The sequence below is a fragment of the Telopea speciosissima genome, chromosome 7 (assembly GCF_018873765.1).
Source record: "Telopea speciosissima isolate NSW1024214 ecotype Mountain lineage chromosome 7, Tspe_v1, whole genome shotgun sequence".
Taxonomy (NCBI): domain Eukaryota; kingdom Viridiplantae; phylum Streptophyta; class Magnoliopsida; order Proteales; family Proteaceae; genus Telopea; species Telopea speciosissima.
In genome coordinates this window covers 31,444,490-31,471,832 of record NC_057922.1, presented here as the reverse complement: position 1 = coordinate 31,471,832, position 27,343 = coordinate 31,444,490, and the positions used below count along the sequence as shown (strand labels likewise).

Sequence of the window (27,343 nt, the reverse complement as noted above, 5' to 3'; positions counted from 1 at the left end):
GTGAATAGATAGCAGTAATAGCACCATGCAAGTTCCTCAATCGTGTTCCTTTATCTTGTTGTGTATTTCTGCAACTCAAGAAAGGAAAGGCTTCTATTCTTGTGAATTATAAAGAGAAAACTTGTGCATAGAACCGCTAGGCTTTGGGAATTTCTCAGTTCTCTTTTTTGTTTTTTGGTCCCATAATGCTCAACAACTTCTTGTTTGATTTGCTGCTGTTAGAACACCACAATATTCATCTTTTTGGGGTTAATGCTCTCAATGGTGAATCGATCGTTCACTATACTTTTAGTTATGAGAGGATGGAATGGAAGAAAAGTAATGAAACCTGCGATGGCTACTGAATAACCTCCTTTGACTTTCTCAATATAAAATAGAAACTGAATAAAACCTAATATTGTCAATGACTAAGCACACAAAATAGAAACGAAATATAATAGTAACTAAATAAAGTATCAATCTCCTCATAATCTTCTCCTTGCAAGGCAGTTTGACAGCTCGATATCTTCTGGAAAAATCCTCCTTGCAGTAGCAATCTGAATAGCAACCTAATCCTCCATACAATAGTAGTCTAGTCCCCCAAAATGTGTTCCATCGAATTCACCAAGAAACAGGCCAAACCAGACCAGGTTAAACCAGGTCCTTGTTCCTGCGGACATACTTGTGCTGGAATCTGTGATCCACATCACTAAGAGAAGTTAGTTAAATAGCAAAGCAAACTATGGAGTAAATAGAAATAGGAAAATAGTATGCGCAGGGATGAAAGTATGCAGAAAACTAACCTGATTCTATGAAGGAAGAAGAAGAAAGGATACTATAAAGAAAAGAGGGATATGATTTTGGAATCACCACCAATCGAATCTATTGAATCACAATAGTAGTGGTTGGAACTGAATCACCACAGAACAATTGGGCAAAAACCATCTTCATTCACTCATAACATATCGGAGGGCCCAGCCCTGTACATATATTTATAACCTTGCCTTAGACAAACTCAGACTTGAAAATACAGACTCTGTAAAATAGAAGCTAACACCTAATCTCGTATTCATATTTGGGCTTATAGAATTGGCCCATGACAATAGAAAACCAAAAATACTAATAAACCCATGACCCATATAACCCATTGGGGACTAAATTTGTCCTCAAAGATGTGGAGCTATCTAAATGATTTGTAGACCATTTGTCTGTCTTTTAATTTTTCCTAAGATTTAATGACATTTTTGCCAATTACACGGTTCCAAGTTCCAACATTTATCTTTTAAGTTTTTATCCTAATGCATGAGGTACGTTATGCAACTCTACATGCAAGTTTATTGCATAATTTGGAAGGAAAAATATCTGCTGTTGAACTACACAGATACGTGCACAAAAGTTTCCAAAAAATTGGAGAATGTAATGGAATAATTTAATTGAGCACCATCCACCTTCACCGGTTATGCTATGTTGTAGCATGTGATACATTTTAACTGGATTTAGGTCACAGCTGTGTCCTGCACTCGCTTTTATGTTTGTGTCTGTTGCAACATGTTTTAGTTTCCGGTATTAATGTTTCATTCCAGCTGTTTCCATTTCCACTTCTGATATTCTTTCAGCATTCCCAGCCCTAAGAAAAATAAGCAAAAGTCATCACCAAGGAAGAGACACAATAAGAAAACAGGGAGAGAGAGGGATCTCTACAGGAAGAACTACTTCCATGCTTGTGAAAGCCTTCTGACCTTAATTCTGGAGAAGAGACAGGGGAAGACTGCGATCCTCTCACTCAAAAAATCAGGGCCCGAACTGCCAGAACTTCTAAATCAGTTCTCAGCTGGAATTGCTGGAACTGGTCTTGCTGTTATCTTCTCAGTCGTCTGTAAGGTCGTAGGTGGGAGGACTCCCTTCTGTGCATCAAAGCTCTTGAATACTGGATTTGGATTTGGGCTAGTTTGGCTCTCATGGTCAGTGAACAGACTGAGAGACACAATCATCAATATCAACAAGAATTCGAGCAAGTTGGACTTAAAAGAGGATGAGATGATGAGGAGAGTGGACAGAAGCATGAATGAGATTTTCTTCAAGGCGGCGACTATTATGGCAGTGACAGTACTGAAGTTTGCATGAGCTAAGGTATGAGAATGATAGGGAAAGGCTTAGTCAGACCGCTCATATTGTGTGGAAACTTGAGATGGGACTAGCTGACAAGCTTAATGTCGGGGCAGTAATGTTGCAGAAAGCTTTTGGGCTAGTTGACCTAATGTTGTGGCAGTTGACATGGTTAATAACTTCTGGGAGGTTAGTGTGGCTTCACTGCGGATATATTCGGGGCTAGCTGATCAAGTTTCATATTGTGGGAGTCAATGAGGTTAAGAGGGTTAATTTCTGGGACAGTAATATAGTCATAACTCATAATTTGAAAGAGCTTTGTACAAAATATAACTAAGTGTAATTTGTTATAAGTAAAGCTAATTTTTCTTAGGCATCTTGACATTTTGTTGATCCTTGGAGGGACAAAATTATTGTTTCAGTGCAAATAGTTTGTTGTTTTTTGCTGGGAACTGGATTTGTGTATAGTGAATTAGTAATTACTTTATTAATGGGATTGATTTAAATGGTTCACACTACCAAATGTCTTTTAACTTAAAATTTCTATATTTATGTACTAAAGTTGTTTAAGCTGGATTCAACCTGGATGAATCTTCACTGGTTTTATGTAGAAAGAGTCTCACCCAACATTTGAACTGGATGATTCCCTCCTCAAACCTGCAGGTCCTCTTTTTTGGTGAAAAATGCAATCCTTATCTTATGATGAAAAGAATTAACAAAGAAATTGTTGAAACAATCTATTTTCACCTTGGTCAGCAAGAGTGCTACCTCATTTTATGTTTCTCAAAGCATACAGGATATGAGTGACACTATTGTATCTGTTCCAGATGATGTTTAAGCTATAATAAGTTCTTATGCAGCCCTCGACTTCTGATCAAAGTCCAAAGCCATGGATGGATTATTAAGCTCAACAATGGAGTAGATCGGTGATGCACATCTTTAGTTGTTGAATTCAAAAGACATTGCCATTAGAAAGGGTCTAAAAGAAGCACAGCAGCAGGGATTTTCTGCAGTTGTTGAACTCAAAGACATTGCCATTAGAAAGGGTCTAAAGGAAGCACAGCAGCAGGGTTTTTCTGCAGTTCAACCCCGATCCGATGCTCAAACTGTGGTTGAATCAAATATAATAAAAGGTGTGTTGGTCGGTATTACCAGAATGGTTGAACTCAGGTTGTACCATGACTTCTACATACTTAGAAATTAGTATCTGAATGTTTCCCTCTCCCCCCCCCCCCCCCCAAAAAAAAATCCATTGCATTGTAGGAAAGCAAGAGGTTGAGTGGCTGCTGGAGCAAAAGCACATGGTGCGAATTTGAAGTCTCTATATACATGGATTTTATGCTCGTGTGCGAGGCTCCCACCATTGCGGGGTCTGGGGAGGGTCATAATATACATAGCGTTACCCTCACTTTACGGAGAGGATGTTTCCCGACTTGCAAAGAAGTATGTTATACTAAAATAGTAAAAAATAAGGTTACAATTTCTTTTTACTTACCACCATAGTTCGAAATATCATCTCGTCTCGTCATTTTGGGCTGGTCGAAATTTTTGAAATTTTGGTGAAATATGGTATTTCTTCTGTCATATTTCGGCATTCCATCTCAGTGGGTTTTTTGTCATATTAAGGCATGATACTTCATGTATATTCTTATTTAAGCTAAAAAAACACATTTAAACCTTCACACTGCAAAAAAAAAAAACACTCAAAGTAGTGTTTTGGGTTTGCACCCTTGATTGACAGTATACAATTGGACCTTGATGTATAAATATTTAAATACACATTGTTTAAGTACTAATAGACATAATAAGAAATTTAAACAAAGTAATGAAACAAAAATAAAGTTAAATGTAGCCTTTAGTTTAAATTTTAAACTCATAAAGTCATAAGTGATTAAGTTCATAAGTCATAAACTCCATAATAGTCAATAGTTCAATAATATCATTACAATCCAACAAGTATTGAACATAATATTTTCAAAAAAGATAGTTTTAGAGAAAAAAGAATTATCTTAAACAATGAAAAAGCCTTCACAAATGTGCCAGAAGGTGTTTTCGACTTATTTCCGGCGACAATCCATCGAAAATGATGAAGAACAAGTGTTACCCCTACAAAGAATGGCTTGGAAGAGACTTGGAAGACCAAAAAATAAAAAATAAAAAAATAAAAATAAAAACAACAACAACAAAAGCACTCTCTACAAGGTCTTGTTCGAAATTTCGACTAAGACTAGCGAGATGTTACTTTTATACTTAAGTTTAAAGAGTCACGTGCATAGGCATGCAATAGTTTCGGCGATATTTCGGTGACATGTTGAAATATACCAAAATTTCATGAAATTTTGACAAAATTTAAACATTTTTCATTTCGGAAGCCCATCTCGTCTCGATAGTGTCAAAATTTATGAAACTTTTGCCGAAATTTCGGTGATATATTGCGAAATTTTGAACCATGCTTACAATAAGATTTTTCCTTCTTGTATTTGGATGTCAAGAAAAAAAATGAAAAAAAATTTGAATTTGAGGAGAGAAATAGATTACATCATCATGATTTTTGTCTCATATGTTCTTTCTTTTCTTTTCTTGCCATCCAAACATAGCCTTCATTAATTATGCTTGTTGGCACCCAATGGTGCTGAGGAATCTTCTATTTCAATTTCTTTACCCCAAAAACACCACTTCCCACCCCAAAAAAAAAAAAAAAAAAAGAAAGCCATATAAGTTGGACAGCATTCATTCTCTCATATTATAAATCTGACACGAGGAAAAAAGGCCAAATGTTCTCTGTGTCTGGGGCACAGAATGCGTCCAGACACATGGGGTGGGCGAAATGACTGGCGAAATGACTGCCCCAACCCCCTGAATGGCCGCCCCACCCCTTTTTGAATGGCCGCCCCATATGTCTGGGCGCAGCCTACGTTCCAGGCAGAGAACAATCGCCTAGGAAAAAATTATAGAATCAGAAAAGCTTGTAAATCTAATTTTCTATTTCTAGACAACCAAATGGATGACTGAACTCGATTGGTCCATGAAAAACTTATTTTCTAGAAAAAGGAGGCATTTTCAATAGGATTTACTCTTCGATAAATTCTGTTGGCCGTTTCAAACTAAAAATTGATCACACGGGAGGTGTAAATTTGTAAAGGACATAACCAACAAACTCAAAATGTTTTATTGAACCAAAAAAGATGTGTTCAAGAAGCAAAGGCAAGGGGATTGCAACAAAGACTACTGAAAGCAATGTCGATGTGGTGCAATAGCAGAGGAGTGGATAGACTGCTAGGAATTGATTGACTGCATGCCATTGGCAATGAGATTTCCTCCCCCCTCCCCCTCTTTTGTTTGATCTTAATGCTACTTTAAAAACTTTTGGGTATTTGTATTCATTTTAAAACAGAATAGATGCTTGATATCACTTGCCCATAAACTTGCCATTAAAGCTAGAACTAGTAAACTTAGAGGAGAACTATTGAAAGACCTTAACTACGAGTTATTTTGTGATTAGCTTTAATGATAATTCTATTTCCATTTAAAAAGAAAACTATAAATTGATCACAATCTGATATTATACATGGATAATTTCCAAGTTATTACTACTTGTGATCATGGAAGAAGAACATGATTTGTCAATGATTAATTTAGTTACTTGATATTCTTAAGTTTCATTAAACAAATGCTTTTAAGCCTCCAAGGTTTCAACAAAACCAGACCCAGTAGTGCAATCATATCAAAGAATCAGGAAATGACCAATTTTGACATGGCCAATTGATGGAAGCCCAAGCAGCAGCTGTGGCAAGATAGTCATTCTCACCTTATCTTCTTTTTAAATATTTAAAAGTTAATATGGTTTTGGGATCCAGATTCCAGGGTAAAGTAGAGAGACAGCAATTGGAAGAAAGCAAAGAGTTTGGCTGATCTGTTGAGCAACCACACCTGTAACTTGCGAGACCAGACTTCTTAGAGAGAGAGAGAGAGAGAGAGAGAGAGAGAGAGAGAGAGAGAGAGAAAAAGCACAGGAAAGCACTAGGAAATCCTCCTCATCATTTCACAGCTTAAACTTGCTCCCGAAGTTCATCTTCTTGGTTTTTGGTTAAACCCACATCAGATCTCTCTTCTGGTAATTCCATTCTGACAATTCACAGCACATCCCAACAAAATCTTTGCAACCTTGGACTAGACAATCTCAATTTCTATTGTTCTGTTTGCAACACTTCAATCCTCAGTGATTCATTTGAACCCTAGAGCTTTCATTTGGCAGTTTAGTTGATCTTGAAATTCCTGGCCTGGCAAGGCAATATGGATCATCCTAGTCCACAATCGATAGAAGGTGGTGGGGGCATACGGCTGCCGATTGATAACAAGTTGAGTGATAATTGGGGTTCCGGTGGAACCGACACCATATTTGAACCTCAGAGAGACAGCAGCAGTGCAGAGCCTGGTTCTTCAAGAACAACTGTTAATGCACCAGAGAAGAAGCTGACTCTATTTGCTCTTCAAGTTGCAGTTCTCGAGAAAATGGCTACTGGGCTAGGAACCATGGGATTCATATGGGCAACCGTTGTTCTTCTCGGTGGTTACGCCATTAAACTATCCAAAATTGATTTCTGGATCATCACCATCATACTCTTAATTGAAGGCGCCAGAATCTTCAGCCGCAGTCATGAACTCGAATGGCAACACCAGTCTACATGGACGATAGCAGATGCGAGCATCCATAGTTTTCGAGCACTGAAATCGAGCTCCCATTTGATTGTTCGAGCCATGAAAGGAATTCGCGGGTCAATTTCTAAACACCAAAGCCGAGAACTCAAAGAGAAGACCAATGACGAAAGACCAAGCAATCGGTCGACGCGTACATGGATATCATCAGAAGTTCCCCTGCTTCCATATGCTAGTAGGTTTTTTCTATCTAGGAACATCAGTAAGTTATTCTATTGGCTTCAGTTGTTATCAGCCTTAGCTTGTATAACGCTTTCAGTAGTGAGGCTTCTGCAGTTGAGCCATGGTAATGCAATTGAACCAAGCCCAGAAAATAGGAACCATAAATCTGCTTTGATTGTCTTTTATGGGTTGGCCTTGGCCGAATCTTTCTTATCTCTGCTAGAGAAAGCCTACTGGGAATGGACGATTACGTATCGGAAATTGCTGGAAGAAGTGAACAATGAGTGTGACTTAAGAAGCTCCGGCATGATTTCCATCCAAAGGTTCTTCTATGATGCCTATTCGGAATGTATTAATGGAAGCATCTTTGATGGCTTAAAGTTGGATTTGGTTTCTTTTGCTACAGAGCTCTTGGCTTCTGATTCCAGCGACGAGCAGCTCATTGGGGCTCGAATTCTTCAGAAATTCTCAACGAATCGTCAATTCTCTGATGATACACTCCAGAAGATTGGCACATCTACACTGGTTATTGAAAGACTGGTGGAGATGTTGTACTGGAAGAACCCACAAGAAGCAGAGATCAGGCAAGCAGCTGCAAATATTGTGTCCAAACTTGCTGGGAAAAAGCAGAACTCTCTTAGAGTTGCAGGGATTCCTGGTGCAATGGAATCAATAGCATCTTTGCTCTACACTCAACGTAGCTCCGAGGGTGCATCTGACGAAATCTTGGAGAAAAAGATCGTTTACGATCGAGAAAATTATGAGTTTTCCGTTTTTAATCAATTGGGTCTCACCATTCTGAAGAAACTTGCACGCGACAACGATAATTGTGAGAAGATCGGTAACACGAGAGGCCTCCTGCCCAAAATTATTGACTTCACACATACTGGAGAAAGGTTGCTCAAGAACAGTCATGACAGAGATAATCGAATATTGGCGGTTAAACGATCCCTGCAAGCGCTCAAGTTGCTTGCAAGAACATCTGGTACTGTGGGCAAGCAGCTGAGGCAAGAGATTATGGAGATTGTTTTCACAGTAAGCAACATCAGAGAAATTCTCAAGCATGGTGAAGCATACCCAATGCTTCAAAACCTTGGAATCGAAATTTTAACTAGTTTGGCCTTTGAAGAGGAGGCAAGAGAGAAGATTGGGAGTACAGGTGGAATCATCAAAGAACTACTGCGAATTTTTTTCCTAGAGCGAAATCCCGAAGATCAGTATCATGTGAGGGTTGCAGCAGGGGAGGCAATTACAATGCTGGCAATGGAGAACGATAGGAACTGCTCTAGGATATTGAATCAGGAGGTACTAACAAAGCTCATGGGGGCACTCAAAGATTCAGCGCTTCGCATAAATTCGGCCAGAATTTTAAGGAATTTACTTACCTATGCTGGCCAAGATTGCTTTGTACAATTAAAGGAAGTCTCTGCTGCTGCACCCACAGTAAGTTCCTCATTTATCATATGTGAACCCATTTCATCTAGCATTTTAGAGTCTAGTAATAATCATTCTTACAAGTGCTTTGGGTCTTGATATATCCTAATTAACAGGTGCTGAAGGCAATAATGTCAGAAGAGAACAAACTACAAGAAGTAATGCTCGGGCTCGCAATACAGGTATTCAGATTCATGACTCCTCAAGAAGCAAGTATTGCGCTTAATCAGAATGGAATTGATGAGGGCAAATTAGCAATGAAACTCCTGAAAATTTTGAAATTGTACCAATACCCATTGGCCAAAGTTCCTAGAATAAGGCGGTTTGCGATTGAGCTAGCAATTTGGATGATGACAAACAACAAAGCAACGGTTCGAACTTTCAAGGTTCTTGGAATGGAGGAGGAGCTTGAGATTCTGAGAGAGACCACATCAGAGATCGAAAGCTTCAACATATTCTCTGGAACCGTTGGACTATGCCGGCACGACATAGCAATTCACTCATTAGTCGACAACGCACTTGAGTTGCTGGCAGATGGATGAAATTTGGAATTATGTTGCTCACTCTGCAAATCCAACAATTCGTTTCCATATATTAGGTGGAAACATGTTTCAAAATTATTTTTTTTCATACATCTGTTGCAATCTGACTGTTTTGTTGCAAATAACATTTAATTGATCCTTTGCATTAACAACATTTTAGCCAATTACAAGGTTCCAAACGTTATATTTTAACGTTATATCCTTAGCACATTATGCATCCTCTACATGCAAGGTCAAAGTCTACCTAACTCCGGCCTCGTTTTGTGGTTCCAGCTGATCTTTGAGACCCTCTGGCTGAAGTTGGTGATGGCTCTTTCCTAACTTCGGCCTCCATTTTCTTTGCGAAGTTATTCTTTGTCCTGCACTTGTCAATATGTTTGTGTTTGCAACATGTTTTTGTTTACATCATTAGTGTTTCATTCCTGCTGTTCCCTTCCGTTTCCACTTCTGATATTCTTTCATTATTCCCAGTCCTTAGAAAAATAGACAGAAGTCATCACTGTAGGGAAAGGAAGGGATCTCTACAGGAAGAACCACTTTCATGCATGTAGAGCCTTCTGACCTTAATTTTAGAGAAGAGGCAGGGGAAGACTGTGATCCTGTCACTCAAGAATTCGGGGCTTCTTGGCTGGAATTGATGGAACTGGTCTTTCTGTTTTCTTCTCAATCGTCTGTAAGGTTGTAGATGCAAGGGTTCCTTTCTCCTGTGCATCATAGCTCTCGAATACTGGAGTTGGATTTGGGCTAGTTTGGCTCTCGTGGGCTATGAACAGACTCAGAGACACAATCATCTATATTAGCAAGAATTCGAGCAAGTTGGCTCAAAAGAGGATGAGATAAAAGAGATTTTATTCGGGGCAGCCACTATTATGGTGGTGACAGGACTGAGGTTTACATGAGCTAAGAAAGGGTACACGAATGATAGGGAAAGGCTTACTCAGTCCGCTCGTATGATGTGGAAACTTGATATGGGACTAGCTGACCAAGCTTAATGTTGTGGCAGTAATGTTTGGGCTAGTTGACCAAGTGTTATGTTGTAGCATTTGATATAGTTAGTAATTCTGGGAGGTTAGTGTGGCTTCACTGCAGAGATATTTTGGGCTAGCTGATCAGGCTTTATATAGTGAAAGTCAAAGTGGTTAATAAGGGTTAATTTCTGTGACAGTAATATAATCTTAACTCTTATGTTGAAAGAGCTTTGTACAAAATACAATAAAGCTTTATATCTTTTAAATAAAGTGTTTTTTTGTTCTCAGGCATCTTGACATTTTTCTGATCCTCTGAGGGAGAAAAAATTTGTTTCAGTGCGAAGAGTTTTGTTGTTTCTTGCTAGGAACTGGATTTGTGTATAGTTAACTAGTTATAAATTGGATTCATTACATGGGTCATAATCTACCAAATGCCATCCAAGCTTAAAATTGCAATGCCTATGTAAAGTTCAGCAATTGGTTGGTTTCAGGGAATAGGTAACTCTGGCTCGAATGCAAGCTGGATTCAACCTGAATGAATACTCTCTGGTTTGTGTAGTACCCAATGTTTGAACCATAGATGATCCCTTCAAACCAGACTAAAACTAGAATACTGAGTTCAATAGCTATGGTGGTTCACATAATCTGTATATCTAGAAATCAAGTCCTCTATTTTGGTGTAGAACCAAATCTGTAACTTATGATGAAAAGAATTAACAAAATTTTGCTGAAAAAATCGCCTATTTTGACCTTTTTTGGGCGAGAGTGCTACCTGATCTTATATTCTCAAAGAATTAACACACTGCTCTATCTGTTCTGTTCCGGATGATTTTCCAGCTATAATAATAAGTTGTGATAATCAAAGTCTGCAGCCACAGGATGGATTATTAAGCTTAACATGGAAGTTGTGTGTCAGCAGGAGCAAATCACTGATGCCCTTCTTCAGTTTTCCCACTCGAAGCCATTGCCATGAGAAAGGATCTAAAGAAAGCCCATAGCAGTAGGGGTTTTCTGCAGTTCAACTTGTGTCAGATGCTAAAAACATTGTTGATTTCCTACAAATTGAAGACTAACTCCGATGGAAGACTGCACCGTTTCCCTTATATTTTTTTTGAATAGGTAAGGGGGATGGGAAGATATAAACCAGGAGGCTTGAACCCAAGACCTCCTGTCCTGATAGCAATGAACTTTTACGCACCACAAGCTACCAAGTGTGCGCTAGCCAGTTACTTGTTCATAAAATCTCTCTTTTAATTGCTTCCTGTTCCCTCCCCATATTTTGGAAATCACTACTAGAGTTTGATTCTGTTTGATACAATTAACCGACTGGAACAATGTTTACACGTACAAATCATAAAATACTTTTTGTTTTTTGGCAAGTGTACTGTTTAACTGCATATATTCCTTCGCCAAGGATCATGGTTTGAGGTATCTAGTATCGGCCAAATCGATATTGATAGTATCAGTATCGGATCCAATCAGGTTGGGAATCATATCATATCAGATGGTTTTACACTTTTACCCTCAAATATGCCAATATCTAAGTGTATTTTGTTTGACAAGTATAACTTTTGTCTGTACCATTTCAGACAATTGAGATATGCTCTACTAAATTAGACAATTGATATGTTCAGAACGTCCCATGTTTCTCCATTGGTCGGACCACCAAATCATCTGTTCGGGTGTGTGTTGTGTTTTAAATTTTATCAAATTTCTTTCTTTTTTTTTTTTAGATTTTCTTTTGTGACTATTCAAGTCAAACCAATTGAGGAAACCATTTAAACACATTGCTAAAAAGACATTTCCTCATCTACTCAACACTTGTAGCACAAAAATTTATATTATTCTGTATCATGTTTAATTAGAGTTTCATCTTTTCCTTGTATTCACTTTTTCTTTTCTCTTTTTTTCACCTTAAGTTGTTTTTATTTAGAATTTCCTAAGAAGTCGCCATTGTTTCGAAGTATTCAGTGCATGGATTCCGTGTTGAGCATCTCTTTCATTCACGATATGTTCAGAACGTCCCATGTTTCTCCATTGGTCGGACCACCAAATCATCTGTTCGGGTGTGTGTTGTGTTTTAAATTTTATCAAATTTCTTTCTTTTTTTTTTTTAGATTTTCTTTTGTGACTATTCAAGTCAAACCAATTGAGGAAACCATTTAAACACATTGCTAAAAAGACATTTCCTCATCTACTCAACACTTGTAGCACAAAAATTTATATTATTCTGTATCATGTTTAATTAGAGTTTCATCTTTTCCTTGTATTCACTTTTTCTTTTCTCTTTTTTTCACCTTAAGTTGTTTTTATTTAGAATTTCCTAAGAAGTCGCCATTGTTTCGAAGTATTCAGTGCATGGATTCCGTGTTGAGCATCTCTTTCATTCACGATATGTTCAGAACGTCCCATGTTTCTCCATTGGTCGGACCACCAAATCATCTGTTCGGGTGTGTGTTGTGTTTTAAATTTTATCAAATTTCTTTCTTTTTTTTTTTAGATTTTCTTTTGTGACTATTCAAGTCAAACCAATTGAGGAAACCATTTAAACACATTGCTAAAAAGACATTTCCTCATCTACTCAACACTTGTAGCACAAAAATTTATATTATTCTGTATCATGTTTAATTAGAGTTTCATCTTTTCCTTGTATTCACTTTTTCTTTTCTCTTTTTTTCACCTTAAGTTGTTTTTATTTAGAATTTCCTAAGAAGTCGCCATTGTTTCGAAGTATTCAATGCATGGATTCCGTGTTGAGCATCTCTTTCATTCACGATACAATATCACAAGTCCAATACACCGATATGTAGTCCGAGGAACACCAAACGACATTGGTGATGGTAGATTCTTTTTTTTTTTTGGCGTCAGCCCTAGCCAGTCTACCTAGACTGACGTTGGCTGACTCTGAGGTTTGGGCCTGGTTCAAGTATAACCCTGAGCCATGCCTGAACCAGGTTTTGGGTTTAGGCTAGCTCTCACCTATGCATTAAAAAAAAATAAAATTTTAACATATTTATTTGAAAACTTATTTTTGACCCGTTTATCCCAAGTTCATTTGAAGAAATTGGATCAATGGAGGCATGAGGAACTTCCAGACTCCAGAGCTATAAAACATTAATAGTTTCCATGAGTCTAACACCGGGGGTGACAAAATGAGATGTCTATAACTCTTTAATGCACACCCTACACATGGTGCACGCTCTTCATACAAATTTGTTTTTTTTTTTATAATACTTCATACAAATTTGTGGCATATGTCAAATTTAATCCTAATCATTGAGCAATTCTAATGACCTAATCAATCAAAGATCTGCAAGTTCCATTATTCTTTCTATCTTTAATTATGTCTATAACAGAGGAGTTATCTTTTTATTATTATTGGGTTGCTTTACTTTAATACTCTTAACAAAACCCTGCTAGCAAATTGATTATTATGCAGCCTTGGCATAACAACAAACCTGTTTAAGCCATGTGGCTGATGATGTGGCAAATGCCAGCCATTAAATAAGTAGGGTCCTATTTTTTTTTGGTAAAAAATAAGTAGGGTCCTATGAATTAGTCATATGTAGAATTTGATGGTCCAAGTCATCCATTTACTCAAACCTTATTGGTCTTCAATTCAAGCCATCTGTTTCTCCTTGACTTCTATGTTTGGCATTTCAACAAATTTTAGTCCTCTTTTTGACCATTTATAGGACTTGGATTGGTCTTCAAAGTAAATAATAGAAAAATAGATAGTTGAACAATTTTGAATAACTGCCATATGACACTGTTCTGCAACTACCTTCTTAAAAACTTTAAATTTAAAAATCAAGATTTCATTGCTCCTTAGTTCTAATCATGGAGTACTTTTATATATGGCCCAATTAGTTTCACTTTATTAGTAAAAAGCTCCTTTTTTAGGTTTGAATTTTTTTACTTTTCTTTCTCTTAATCACTTCAACTTTGAACCAGAATTGAGAAACAAAATGGGAGGGTCCTTGTAGGAGTCAATATGCCTAGTGAATTATAACACTTCCTTTTTTATCCCCTGCGGTTCTCTGTCTAGTATAGTTCTTGCAATTCCTCTCATGGGGGGGGGGGGCAGAAATGAGCACCTTATCCCCTGGCCGAACACACTGCCCGAGTGGGGTCCACCCCCCTCTTATTAGAGACACTAGGGAACTATACCGGGCAGGGAATTGCAAGAGATAATTTTCCATCCCCATCCCTATCAAATGGTGGAAGGCACAACGTACCATGTACTTACATGGTCTATGCATAAGAACAAGCATAATTATTATAAAATTATACTAATATAGATTAGAAATGACTAAACAATCTCTCCAAATGGTTAGTATTTGCTTTGACTAGTTACAAGTAAAGGGTAAGGAAGAGAAGTGAATTCAGTTTTGAAAAAAAAAATTGTAATTATAACCTGTAATTTGCCTAAAACTTTTATTATATTGATAATTATATTTTCAAATGTATATTTATTGTATTTTTCAAATCAAAGGAATTTGAATGCAAAGTACAGTACATTGAAGAGAAAATAATCTACTCTTCAGTCTTCACTTCATATGCATTACTCTCATATTCTCTCTTTTCCTGACATTCTCTTTATCCTCCATGACTGCTTTGCCTCTTGTATAAGTACCATAGGTTGCACTCTTTCCCAACACTCATTGGATTGACGTGGGAGAATCCAATACATATGAATGATATATAAATCTTCCGTCAAAATTTAATAACCAACTTTAAAATATTTTGAACTTAGTAATTACATATCATGTGAGATAATAATTATAATAAAAAAGCACTTTTCCTTTATTTCTCTTTCAACCTGAGGCATGGAACCATAGGAGCTCATGTGCATCGTGAAAGACTTGCTTAATGAATGCATTTGCACAAGGCTGGCCCTCGCAAGTCCCATCATAAAACCATGAGACAATTGACATGAGCTCTTAGATGAGAAAAGTTATGTGAAAGCTATTTAAAACGAAGGGAAAGGAAAGAGTTTTCCTTTTCTTCACATGAAGAGAATTGGTGTGGATTCTTATGAAACCTAACATGAAAGCTATTTAAAACGAGGAAAAGGAAACGATTTTACTTTCAAGAAGAGAATTGTCGTGAGCTTTTAATTTGTGTTTGATATATATCCACTTCATATACATCACTCTCATATTCTCTCTCTTTCTAATACTCTCTTTATCCTCCCTGACTACTTTGTTCCTTTATACGTTCCATACGTTGCACTCTTTATCTACACTCATTGGATTGATGTGGGAGATTCCTATACATATGAATGTCATATAAATCTTCTCTCCCAAATTTAATAACCAACTTTGAAATATTTTGAACTTAGTAAGTACATAGCATGTGAGATAATAATTATAAAAAGGATTGATGTTCTCTGTGCCACAGCATAGGCCGAGCCCAGGCACATGGGCTGGATATTTCTGCCATTCAGGAGGGCAGGGTGGTCATTTTTCCCACCCCCATGTGTCTGGGCGCAGGCGCACAGAAAACATTTAGCCTTTTAAAAAAATCCCATTCCCTTTTTTTCTCGTTCGACCAGAGACACATGGAACCATAGGAGCTCATGTCCAAGGTGAAAGACCTGGTTAATGAATGCATTTGCACTAGGCTGGCCCTCGCAAGTCCCATCATGAAACCATGAGATAATTAGCATGGGTCTTAGGTAAGAAAAGCTACTTGAAAGCTATTTAATACAAAGGGAAAGGAAAGAGTTTTCCCTTTCTTCTCATTCTCATGAAGAGAATTGGCGTGAGTTCTTAGAGATCCTAGCTAACATGAAATCTATTTAAAACGAGCAAAAGGAAACTGTTTTCCTTCCAAAAAGAGAATTGGCGTAAGTTATTAATTTGTGTTTGATATATATTTTTAAAATAGATTCTAAATCTAGAACGCAATTTGCAAGTGTGAAAATAATGAACAGTTTAGATTCAAAATATGTTTTAGACCCATAATTTATTCTAAGAATGCATATCAAACTTTTTTTTTTTGGGTAGAAAAGAATGCATATCAAACACAACCTTAGAAAACCTGATATTTAAATTGAAGGAAATAAGAAAAAAATAAGGGTTTTCATTCACATTTTGTTTTAAAATCTCGATTGCTTCCAATACTACCCTCTCCTGGTATGATCGACTGGATAAGAAGTCTCCTTCTCTGATATCAATGTTCCTCCTCTAAGTTCAATGGTCCTTACCAACTAGACCTAAAGAATGTCCAAATACATGCCCCTTACTCTTTCTCACAGATTCTCATTACTTGCCTTCAAATCAGAAGAACTAAATACTGTCTTACAATCATTTCCATAAAAAGAAAAGTAACCGGCAATTAGAGATGTAAGCGGATTTAAAAGATCGAATATGGATCGAATGTGATTGGATCCAGATATCCCCTGACTTGATACGATACCCTAAATGGATACAAGTTTTTTACCATCCGTTTATCTCCACACACACACAGATATTTGCAACAGATTCTCATTTCACGTTGTGCTGATTGGGCAATGCCAATAACTTAATAAAAGATCTAAAAACAATAATTCTTGGACAAAGTTTTCCTTCTCAAAGTACCCCATCCTAGGATTCACAAACCCCATTGGTTTTAGTATAATTCTCAAAGTACCCTCCCGACATCCTCTCTAGGCAAATGGATTCCCATTAACCTATTAGCTTTAAATGAAGGAAAACTTGGTCCATAATTCTTCTACCTTTAATCATGATTTTAAATATTGTTATTGGTCTTGGCCGGTATCGATACTAATATAGATCGATTGGATCAGCCCATATTGGAAGGTTTTGTTCCCATTTCCTTGGAATTTTGGTATTTGGACGATTTTCCCCTTATTACAGATTGTTTCGACGATCTGATACCGATATTTGAAGCCATGTCCTTAATGACTTAAACAAAGGAATTATCATTTTCATTTGGTAGGGTTCCCCACAACGTGGGAGGAATTTGCATGTCACACCAATGATTGTCCTGAAAAAGATATTGTCCGTATGGGACCCACATACCTAGAGCAATTTAAAAAAAAAAAAAAAGGTGTACCTAGTGCACGAGGCTCTTGCCACTACAGGGTCTGGGGAGGGTCATAAATCATAATGTACGCTGCCTTACCCTTGCTTTTACGATGAGGCTATTTTTGGACTCGAACCTGTGACCACTTAGTCACAATGGAGCAACCTTACCATTGCACCCAGAGTAATGAAAGAAAATATTTAAAATATTTATATGAGAGGGGAATTGCATGCTGGCATTGTTAGAAAGTTTTTCTCATTTTATTATGAGATTTTCTAATTGACATCCCCAAAAAATGTTAAATAATGTGTAACATTATTTTTTTGCCTTTTGATATGACACAGTCAAACAACTTTTATCCAATAAGGGAAATGGATTCATTTCATGTTGATAATGTCATAATAATAGTCAATTTCAACTTATTTTTGAAAATCCGAACTTAAAGAAACTTTGAAAACAAAACAAAAGACAATCAAAATACGATGTCAAGTTCTAAATACTCTTATAGAGTTACCATTCAAGCATTTCATATTATTATTATTAAGTCCTTTCACTCCATTAGTTTAATCAACTCTTATTAATTTAATTTTAACAAAAGCATACCAAATTAATCATTGAGGAGCCTTGGAGTAACAGAACCTCTTTAAGCATTGTGGTTCATCACATTTCAAGTTCCAATCGTTGAATAAGGCCCCAATGATTCTTTTCTATTTTGAATTCGTGGTCCAAGCCAACCATATTGCCCATCTTTTATTGGACTTCAATCCTAAGCATTCTATTTGGCATATTTATTTCTTCTACCTTTGACTTGTAACCATTTTTAATATTTTTTATGATCTTTAGAATCCTTGGATCTATTGGATAATTTTGAAAAAATAGACTTCTTGTACACCAAATTTGAGTCCCAAATGAACTACCAAAGGACAACAACAAGTAGGCCATGTTATGCAATTATCTTTAAATTCAGTGCATTGATGATTTTGTTCTTAAATTTACTGTAAAGACCTATGCAACGATCTCTTGCCCTAATAAATAATATTAGACAAAATAACTTTATAACCATTTTACAAAACATTAGAATTGGATCTAGATTTATGTTTGATTATACGTACACTCTCTCTTTGATATTCCCCAATTAAAGACAATGGATTTCGTGTTGAGCATCTCTTTCGTTCACGATACAATATCACAATCCAGTACACCGATATGTAGTCCAAGGAACACCAAACATTGGTGTGCCAAAACCCGTGATGCGTTGTCGCAATGACAAAGTCCTCTCAAGGCAAAGAACCAACTGAATTCCATAATAGAGAATCTCATTCCTCAACAACTTGCAATAACACATGTGAGACTCCGTGATTCAATCCAATACATATATCGCATGTGTACTCACATCTGTCCCCTAGAATCACAATTTATAGAAGCACATAATGTGACGATCAGATGAATAGCGTGTCCAGCCGTATCCCTAGTCGAAAACGTTTAAAGGAAAAAAAAAATTAAAGACAACCAAAACCCATTAAATAAGTATTATGCATAAAATAATCTAATTTATTTAAATATAAATTCGGGTTTTCCAACAATTAAAAGAAGCTAAAGAGCAAGGCTGTAGGGTCCAGCAAGACAGACCCAATTCAGACCACTTATGGCCCAAAAGAGAGCCTCTTAACGGCCCATGATTAGGAGAAATTTTTTTACAACTTTATCAATTATAAGGGGCATTTATGTTTCCTTTTTTATTTTAAGAAGATTCAAGTAGGTCCAGAAGTGGGACAGTTATGGGAAGCCATATGATACACCATTTAGAAGAAAGGAAGATGAAGTTGAGGAATAGCACTATTTCAAATCACCTTGCCATTTCACTCCAATTCCATCCAGTTGAGGATCGATTTGCTAATACAACTCAATGATCCCTTTAATTATCAATAATATAATTAGTCTGAGTTTTAGGTTATTTAATATTAGTCCATAATAGAAATATTAATTCTATTCTAAATAGAATTCTAACACATACATACGAAACCCAATGAGAATTAAGAGACCGAAGAAACTGCACTTAATCATTGCATATCCAGTAATTCAGCATTGCAATAAATTTTTGCCGAATTTTATAACTTATGTTTAGCAAAACTTATACACAAATAAAAGTCGATTAACCTTTTGGGATTGGTGTCTAGTTTGTGTGATTACACTTTCGTTTAAAAAAAATAAATAAATAAAATCCTGATACACAATAAAACATCCTACATAGTTTTGCAAATTAAATGAGAATATCATTAAATCATGTAGGAAACAACTATTACTACTAATAGAGAAACAATAACAAGAAGAATTTCAAGATTATCTCTAATCTGTAGATTTAAAATACTTACTCATATTTCCTAGCAAGAATCCAGGACAAACAATGTTCAATATTGAGTCAGATAGACCTGATCAGCTAGTTCTAGTTGTAAGTTATGCTTCACCCACCGTAGTAGGTTGACCATTGGTTTGGGTAGTCAACATGAATAATTGTTTTGAGGCACCCACGAAGCTACAACCTGCATAACATAATTTTATATATCAGAGAAAAAACTCACACATGCTACATAATATTGGTTATTTTACTTTTTAATTTTGGGGAAGATGAGGGCAATTTGGTCATTTTACTTTTTAATTTTGATGGATTTTAATCATAAGGGCATTTTGGTCATTACAGTCTTTAAAACTAACGTCTAATGTCCCAAATTAACAGACAGGACCAAAATGCTACAATTTGTTTAAAATAGGGGGGAGTTTACAATTAGAAAAGTTGTAAGGGAGCATTTAGACAAATAGGCATTTTCAGGGGGGCATTTGACAAAAACCCAAAAAAAAAGAGAATGTCCCAATGTGCAAGGTTCCCACTACTGTAAGGGTTTATTTATTTATTTTTTTTGATGAACACTGCAAGGTTTGGGAGGGCAAAATGTACACGGCCTTACCCTTACTTTGCGAGAAGTTGTTTCCATGATTGGAACCCGCAACCTAATGGTTGCAATAGCGCAACTTAACCTTGCATTTAAAGTTCCCTTATATTAAGTTTGAGGGGCAGTTAGGGATTGTGATATTAATGAACATCAAACTCTTCTGCCATTAACACTAAGCCTTGTTATTTTTGTTAAACATGAACTTATTCACAGTATTAGTTATTGCAATTATTATTATTATTATTATTATTGTTATTTTATTATTAGTATTATTATCCATTCATTTTATAAGCTTCAAACCTATTATGTTTTTTTTTTTTGTAAAAAAGCTTATTATGTTTCACTGTCCATATGTTTAGTAGGTTTGTTGATCACCTGAACCCTATAGTCATTCTGCTCTTTTTCTTCCCCACTCCCCCATATTTTATAGTATATCCGAGAATAGTTATTACCAGTTTTTGCAACCATCACTTAATTTTCTTTTGTTTGACATAAGTTTACCTCTTATGTGCTTCAATGATAATGATCAAAAGCTTTGGAAAGAAGATCCACATGCGTATGTGAGAAAGGCTTATGGTGAGTATTTTTTGAATCTTTATTTACATATCTATAAAAAGATGATGCTCTTCTTGCTATTGGAGCATTATCATGATTTGAGGCATCGGTATCGTATCGTGCGATAGGTAACGGTTTTGCTAGTAGTCAATCGCGATACCATGTCGATATTGTATCGGTGACACTGTATGGGAAAGGGGAACGGATATGTACGACAATTAATATGGTACGTGTCATTGATAGAATATTGACACTATTACATCGATCTTATATCGGCCATAACATTGTTTATGGTAAGTTCAGATACAACAATAATCCAGGAACGGATACGTATTGTAATTAATCTACCCATACGGCAATAATATGTTTTAAGAAAAGGTGACACAATAAAACGTGTACCACAATAATACGGTACATATTTAATACGTGTTTTAATACAACTGCTCTTAAAAAGTCCGGGAGCAAAAATATGTGTTTATCCCAGTAAAAATCAAGGAACAAACTGATTTTTTGCAAATAAATTCTAATCTCTCATGCCTTTATAAACACTTAAAACCAATATACCTTTCCAATTTGAAATCATTTCTCATTCTTTCGGATCTCTACATCTAATATTAATTAAGTTTAACCATGTCTATCAAAATAAATATTGATAGATAATCCATCAACCACAATCTATCATAGCAAATACGCTATTTATCAGTAAAAAAAAATAATAATAATAAATAGACAACTATTTAACAAATCAAAATATCGTCATTGAAATTATTTCTTAATTTTTTGGTTGTAGATAACCAAATGGATGAGAGATAGATTATTATCTATGAAATCTCTATTTCGCATTTCTAGTAAGATATTTTCTTTTAAGGGAAAATGTTCTCAGTGGGTTGGGTTGGGTTGGGTTGGGTTGGGTTGGGGGGGGGGGGGAAATGAATGTCCCATCCCCTATGAAAAGCGGAAACCATGCCCCCTAGATGCTAGCGTATGCTCTCATTGGCTGTCGTGTGCACATGGCCCTTGTGCTTTCCCACAGAGAATGTTTCCCCTTTCTTTAGTGACTAGGTCATTATGTTCTATTCACCATTTCAAACTTCAAACTATTAGAATGCATTGTTATACATGGATAATTTCTAAAGTATGCGAGTTTTCTTTCACTTACCATGAGCATCGTCAGCATCAGATTGCCAAAGAGGAGCATAGTTTTGAATTTGTCAATAAAAAATGGGAGTGAAACAATCCAATCAGTGGGACACTTCACCCAAGTAGAAGAATTTTTCCCAATTTGGCATTCCGAATTTCATTAAACAAATGTGTTTAACCATTCAAGACTACGATGTCCAAGCTGAATGATCGTCCCATCCCCCATGAAAAGCGGAAACTATGCCCCCTAGATGGTAGCGCATGCCCTCATCGGCTGTCGTGTGCACATGGCCCTTGTGCACCCCCACAGAGAATGTTCCCGGGCCCCTTTCTTTAGTGACTAGGTCATTCCGTTCTATTCACCATTTCAAACTTCAAACTATTAGAATGCATTGTTATACATGGATAATTTCTAAAGTATGCGAGTTTTCTTTCATTTACCATGAGCATCGTTAGCATCAGATTGCCAAAGAGGAGCATAGCTTTGAATTCGTCAATAAGAAATGGGAGTGAAACAATCCAATCAGTGGGACACTTCACCCAAGGAGAAGAATTTTTCCTAATTTGGCATTCCGAGTTTCATTAAACAAATGCATTTAACCATTCAAGACTACAATGTCCAAGCTGAATGCCTCCAACAAATTCAACACCACACGATACAAATTATGTCTATGTTAATGTTGTCAATTGATGAAGGGTCAAGAAGCTTTACAAATAATATACAAATAAGTTCAAATATATCAAAATCCGAATTTAACAAACCCTAAAAGCTAATTGTATCGTGATACCCTCTTGCTCTTTAACTTCACAATGATTCTCATATGAAAGGTTTACTCTTGGAATATACGTTCCAAATTCTAGGAATGTGACTATATTTATTTCATCACATGTCTTTTTATGTAATGCTATTAAATTTTTTTTAAGAAATAGAACTTATCCTCAATAAAATATAAGGAGAAAGGTTATCTGAACATATGCACAATTGTCACTTCAACCATCACATTTACATAAACGTGAGCTTACACACACACAAAAAAAAAAAACACGAGTTTATACAAAACCATTTTTGTACCCCTTGGATGAAGGGTGGTGGTATACATACACGGTCGTAAATGAAAATCAAACCCAAATTATAAAATTGACAAGAGAAATTAAAAAAAAAAATTTACTAGAACTGAAAATTTTTGTATACCTAATTCTCTATTATTGGATAACCAGATGGATGAGAGATATATTATTTATGGAAACTTACTTTATTTTTCTTTAAAAAAAAAGCATTTCCAATGAGATAATTTTTTTAATGATTGGGTCATTAAGGTCTATTGACCATTTCAAACTCCAAACTGATCAGAATTCATTGTTATATATGAATAATTTCTGAAGTACGGAGTTTTCCTTCATTCACCTTGGGTATCGGTGACATCAGTGCCAAAGGGGAGCATATTTTGGACTTCGTCAATAAGTGATGGAAGTGAAACAGTTCAAAGTTCTAGCTCAAGTGATGAGAGTGAAACAATCCAAAGTTCTAGCTCATTGACTCGAACAAACTTAATACCGCGCAATATTCGAATTGTCCATGTTAATATCACCATTTGACGAAGGCTCACAAAGTGGTTTTGAGAGTTACGACACTATAGTAATTCTCATCATATCTTTTCGGTGAGGGTATTTTTTTTTACCGTAGATGAAGAGAATTTGGCCATTCGGGTGTAGGAAGATTGGGTCTTATATTCCCCCCCCCCCCCTCCCTCTCTCATTTTTTTTAAGGCTAATAAGAATGTTTCAAGAAAAAGGGAAAAAATTCACCCAAGGCAACGTCCTCCCCTTCCCTTTTTTTAAGGATAATAAAAAAGGGGAAAAAGAATCTAGAAAGGCAACGGTCCTCCCTTCCCCCTTCCCCCTTCCCCCTTCCCCCTTCCCCCTTTTAAGGCTAATAAGATCTTACCAAAAAAAAAAAATTAAGAGTGTTCCAAGAAAAAAAAGGAGGAAAAAAGTCAAAAAACCCAAAAATGTAATGTGACTCTGTACAAGGAGTGTCAAAAAAAAAAAGATGATTGCGTGCACCCATGTAAGGCAAAAATCTCACACCTGTTGATGGTTCCGTGTATGCTCCCATTGGCCTCCCTGTATTTTCTTGAAAACCCTATTCCTTGAGGAGACAGGAATTTGAAGATGTCAAGAAACATATACGTGAAAGCAAACACAATAAATAGGAAGAAGCAACAAGAGCAGGAAAACAGTTGACTTCGACAAAACTGTTGAAATACTCAACAAGATGCGTCACACCAGATACTTGGAAGACAAGAATTGACAGTTCCAGAGAGAGAGAGAGATTAAATCCTTGGTGCAGGTATAAATACAAGAGAAAAGAAAACAGACAAAGAATTTTGTTTGAAGAAATCACAGACAGGATCCACTTACTCTTGTTTTTAATCACCGCCAATCTGGTCTCTCTTCTGCACAGCATAAAGGTTTAGCAATTTCACTCGCAATTCACAGCATATCCTTCTATTTGCAACATCACAATCTTCATTGATTCATTTCAACCCCAAAAGTTTTCATTTCGCAGTTCAAAGTTGATCTTGAAATTCCTGGGCAGGCAAAATGGATCATCTTAGTCCACAATCCACAGGAGGCGATGGGAGCATACGGCTACAGATTGATGACTCCGGTGGAAGCGACACCATATTTGATCCTTCAAGAGATGGTGATCCATTGGGAAACAGAGAAAGCAGCAATGTAGACCCTGGTTCTCCATCAAAACCAAATGTCAATGCACCAGAGAAGGAGATAACTCTATTCTCTCTTCAACTTGCACTTCTCGAGAAATTAGCCACTGCGTTAGGAGCTATGGGATTCATCTGGGCAACCGTTATTCTTCTTGGTGGTTATGCCATTACACTATCCAAAATTAATTTCTGGTTCATCACCGTCATACTCTTAATTGAAGCCGCCAGAATCTTCAGCCGCAGTCATGAGCTTGAATGGCAACACCAGTCTACATGGACGATTGCAGATGCCAGCCTTCATAGTTTCGAATCACTGAAATCAAGCTCCAATTTGATTGTTCGAATCATAAGAGGAATTAGCGGGTCAATTTCTGATCCTGAAAGCGAAAGCAGAAAACCCAACGAGGCAAGACCTAGAAAACAGTTAAGTGGTGGCCGAGAACTCAAAGAGAAGATCAAAGAGGACAGAATCAGCAATCCGTCAAGACGTACATGGAAATCATCAGAGGTTCCCCTGTTTCCATTAATAGGTTGGATTTTTCTATCTAAGAACATCAGTAAGTTATTCTATTGGCTTCAGTTTTTATCTGCCTTAGCATGTATGGCGCTTTCAGTGATGGGGTTCGATAAGTTGAGTTATAGTAACGCAATTCCAACAAGCGACAAAGCTACGAACGAGAGAGCTGCTCTGGATATCTTTTATGGTTTGGCCTTGGCCGAAGCTTTCTTGTCTCTGTTAGGGAAAGCCTATTGGGAATGGACGATAACACATCGGAAACTGCTGGAAAAGGTGGACAAGGAGTGCGATATTGGAATGATTTCTCTCAAAAGGTTCTTCTATGATGCCTATGCGGAATGTATTAATAAAAGCATCTTTGATGGCTTAAAGCTGGATTTAGTTTCTTTTGGTATGGAGCTTTTGGCCTCCCAATCCAGGGAGGAGCAGCTAATTGGGGCTGGAATTCTTCAGAAGTTCTCGAATAATCCCCAATTCTCTGGTGATACACTGCAGAAGATTGGCACATCTACATCGGTTATTGAAAGATTGATAGAGATGTTGAACTGGAAGAACCCACAAGAAGCAGAGATCAGGCGAGCAGCTGCACAGATTTTGTCCATACTAGCTGGAAAAAGGCAAAACTCTCTTCGAGTTGCAGGGATTTCTGGTGCAATGGAATCTATATCATCTTTGATTTACGCTCAACGTAGCTCCAACGGTGTATTTGATGAAATTGGGGAGAAAGTGTTGGTTTTTGATCAAGAAAATTATGAGTTTTCTACCTTTAGCCAATTGGGTCTCACCATTCTCAAGAAACTTGCAGGCGACCACGATAATTGTGAGAAGATCGGTAACACAAGAGGCCTTCTGCTCAAAATTGTTGACTTCACACATACTGTAGAGGAGGTGCTCAAGAACAGCACTGACACAGATTATAGGATATTGGCAGTGAAACGATCCCTGCAAGTGTTGAAGTTGCTCACAAGAACATCTGGTACTGTGGGCAAGCGTCTAAGGCAAGAGATTGTGGAGATTGTTTTCACAGTAAGCAACATCAGAAAAATTCTCAGGTTTGGTGAGAAGTTCCCAAAACTTCAACATTTGGGAATCAAGATCTTAACTAGTTTGGCCTTCGACATTGAGGCAAGAGAGAGGATTGGGAGCACAGGCGGAATCATTAAAGAATTGTTCCGCCTTTTCTTCGAAGGGCCAAATTCCGAAGAACATAATCATGTGAGGGATGCAGCAGGGGAGGCAATTGCAATGCTTGCACTGGAGAGTGATAAGAACTGCTTTAGGATATTGAATCAGAAGGTACTAACAAATCTCGTGAGGGCACTCGAAGTTGAAGAGCTTCGCATCAATTCAGCCAGAATTTTAAGGCATTTGTGTAAATTCGCTGGCGAAGATTGTTTTGAACAATTAAGGGAAGTCTCTGCTGCTGCACCCACAGTAAGTTCCTCATTTTTATCATCCATGAACCAATTTCATCTTGCATTTTAGAGTCTAGTAAGAATCATTCTAACAAGTGCTTTGAATTCTTTTTTAATCTAATTAACAGGTGTTGAAGGCGATAATGTCAGAAGAGAACAAACCACAAGAAGTAATGCTCGGGCTCGCGACACAGGTGTTCGGAATCATGACTCCTGAAGAAGCAAGTTTCACGTTTGATCAGACTGGAATTGACGAGACCAAATTATCAAAGAAACTCTTAGATATTTTGAAAATGTTCCAATACCCATCGTCCAAGGTTCCTAGAATGAGGAGATTTGCGATTGAGCTAGCAATTTTAATGATGAGAAACAACAGAGCAACGATTGGAACTTTCAGAGGTCTTAGAATGGAGGAGGAGCTTGAGATTCTAAGAGAGACCACATCAGAGATCGAAAGCTTTAACATTTTCTCTGGAACCATTGGACTTAGTCGGCACAACATACCAATTCACTCACTTGTTGACCACGCACTTGACTTGCTGGCAACAGATGGATGAAATGTTGAATTATGTTGCTCACTTTGCAAATCCAACAATTCGTTTCCATAAATAAGTTGTATATATGTTTCAATTTGTTTTTGTACATTCGTTTCAATCTGCTTCTTTTGTTACAAGAAAAGAAAATTTTAATTGATTCTTTGTTGTAATAACATTACAAGGTTCCAACCATTATATTGTAAGGTTTTATCTTAATGCATAAGATACATTATGCATCCTCTAGATGCAAGGTTATTGCAAGATTTCGAAGGACAAATCCTTTGCTAGATCTCTTGAACCAGCGAGGATTTAACATGAATCCTTTGTGTGCTTTATGTCAAGAACACGCACAATCTGCAAACCATCTGTTTTTTGACTGTTCACTCATCAAAGGAATTTGGCAACAAACAGGACTTATCTCCTTATTCTCATCTCAAGATATTGGAGTAGGAATCAGAGCGGTAGCGAATCTCCCCAAGGATTCTAGCAGGGAGGACAGGTTGAAGGCATCTCTTTTCTACAGTATCATTTGGTTTATCTGGAACGGCTACTGGGACCTTATTT

General features: G+C 36.9%; 3 protein-coding genes across 3 annotated transcripts in view; all 3 read left to right on the top strand.

Moving 5' to 3' along the window:
• Positions 1 to 220: 220 nt before the first annotated feature.
• On the top strand, positions 221 to 9,129 carry LOC122668454. The gene is made up of 6 exons (XM_043865017.1): positions 221 to 347; positions 1,596 to 1,940; positions 2,110 to 2,274; positions 3,058 to 3,218; positions 6,374 to 8,406; positions 8,514 to 9,129. The coding sequence occupies exons 1-6, from the start codon at positions 253 to 255 to the stop codon at positions 8,937 to 8,939; spliced, it is 3,225 nt and encodes a 1,074-aa protein (XP_043720952.1). The 5' UTR covers positions 221 to 252; the 3' UTR covers positions 8,940 to 9,129.
• LOC122669998 overlaps positions 6,204 to 27,343 on the top strand; it is a 95,668-nt gene continuing 74,528 nt past the window's right edge. Inside the window, exon 1 of the mRNA XM_043866927.1 lies at positions 6,204 to 6,282. The gene's annotated coding sequence lies outside the window, so the exon portion shown is untranslated. The remainder of the gene's footprint in view (positions 6,283 to 27,343) is intronic.
• On the top strand, positions 24,187 to 26,905 carry LOC122668452. The gene is made up of 2 exons (XM_043865016.1): positions 24,187 to 26,262; positions 26,372 to 26,905. Exons 1-2 carry the CDS (start codon positions 24,187 to 24,189, stop codon positions 26,798 to 26,800), a joined length of 2,505 nt encoding a protein of 834 aa, XP_043720951.1. The 3' UTR covers positions 26,801 to 26,905.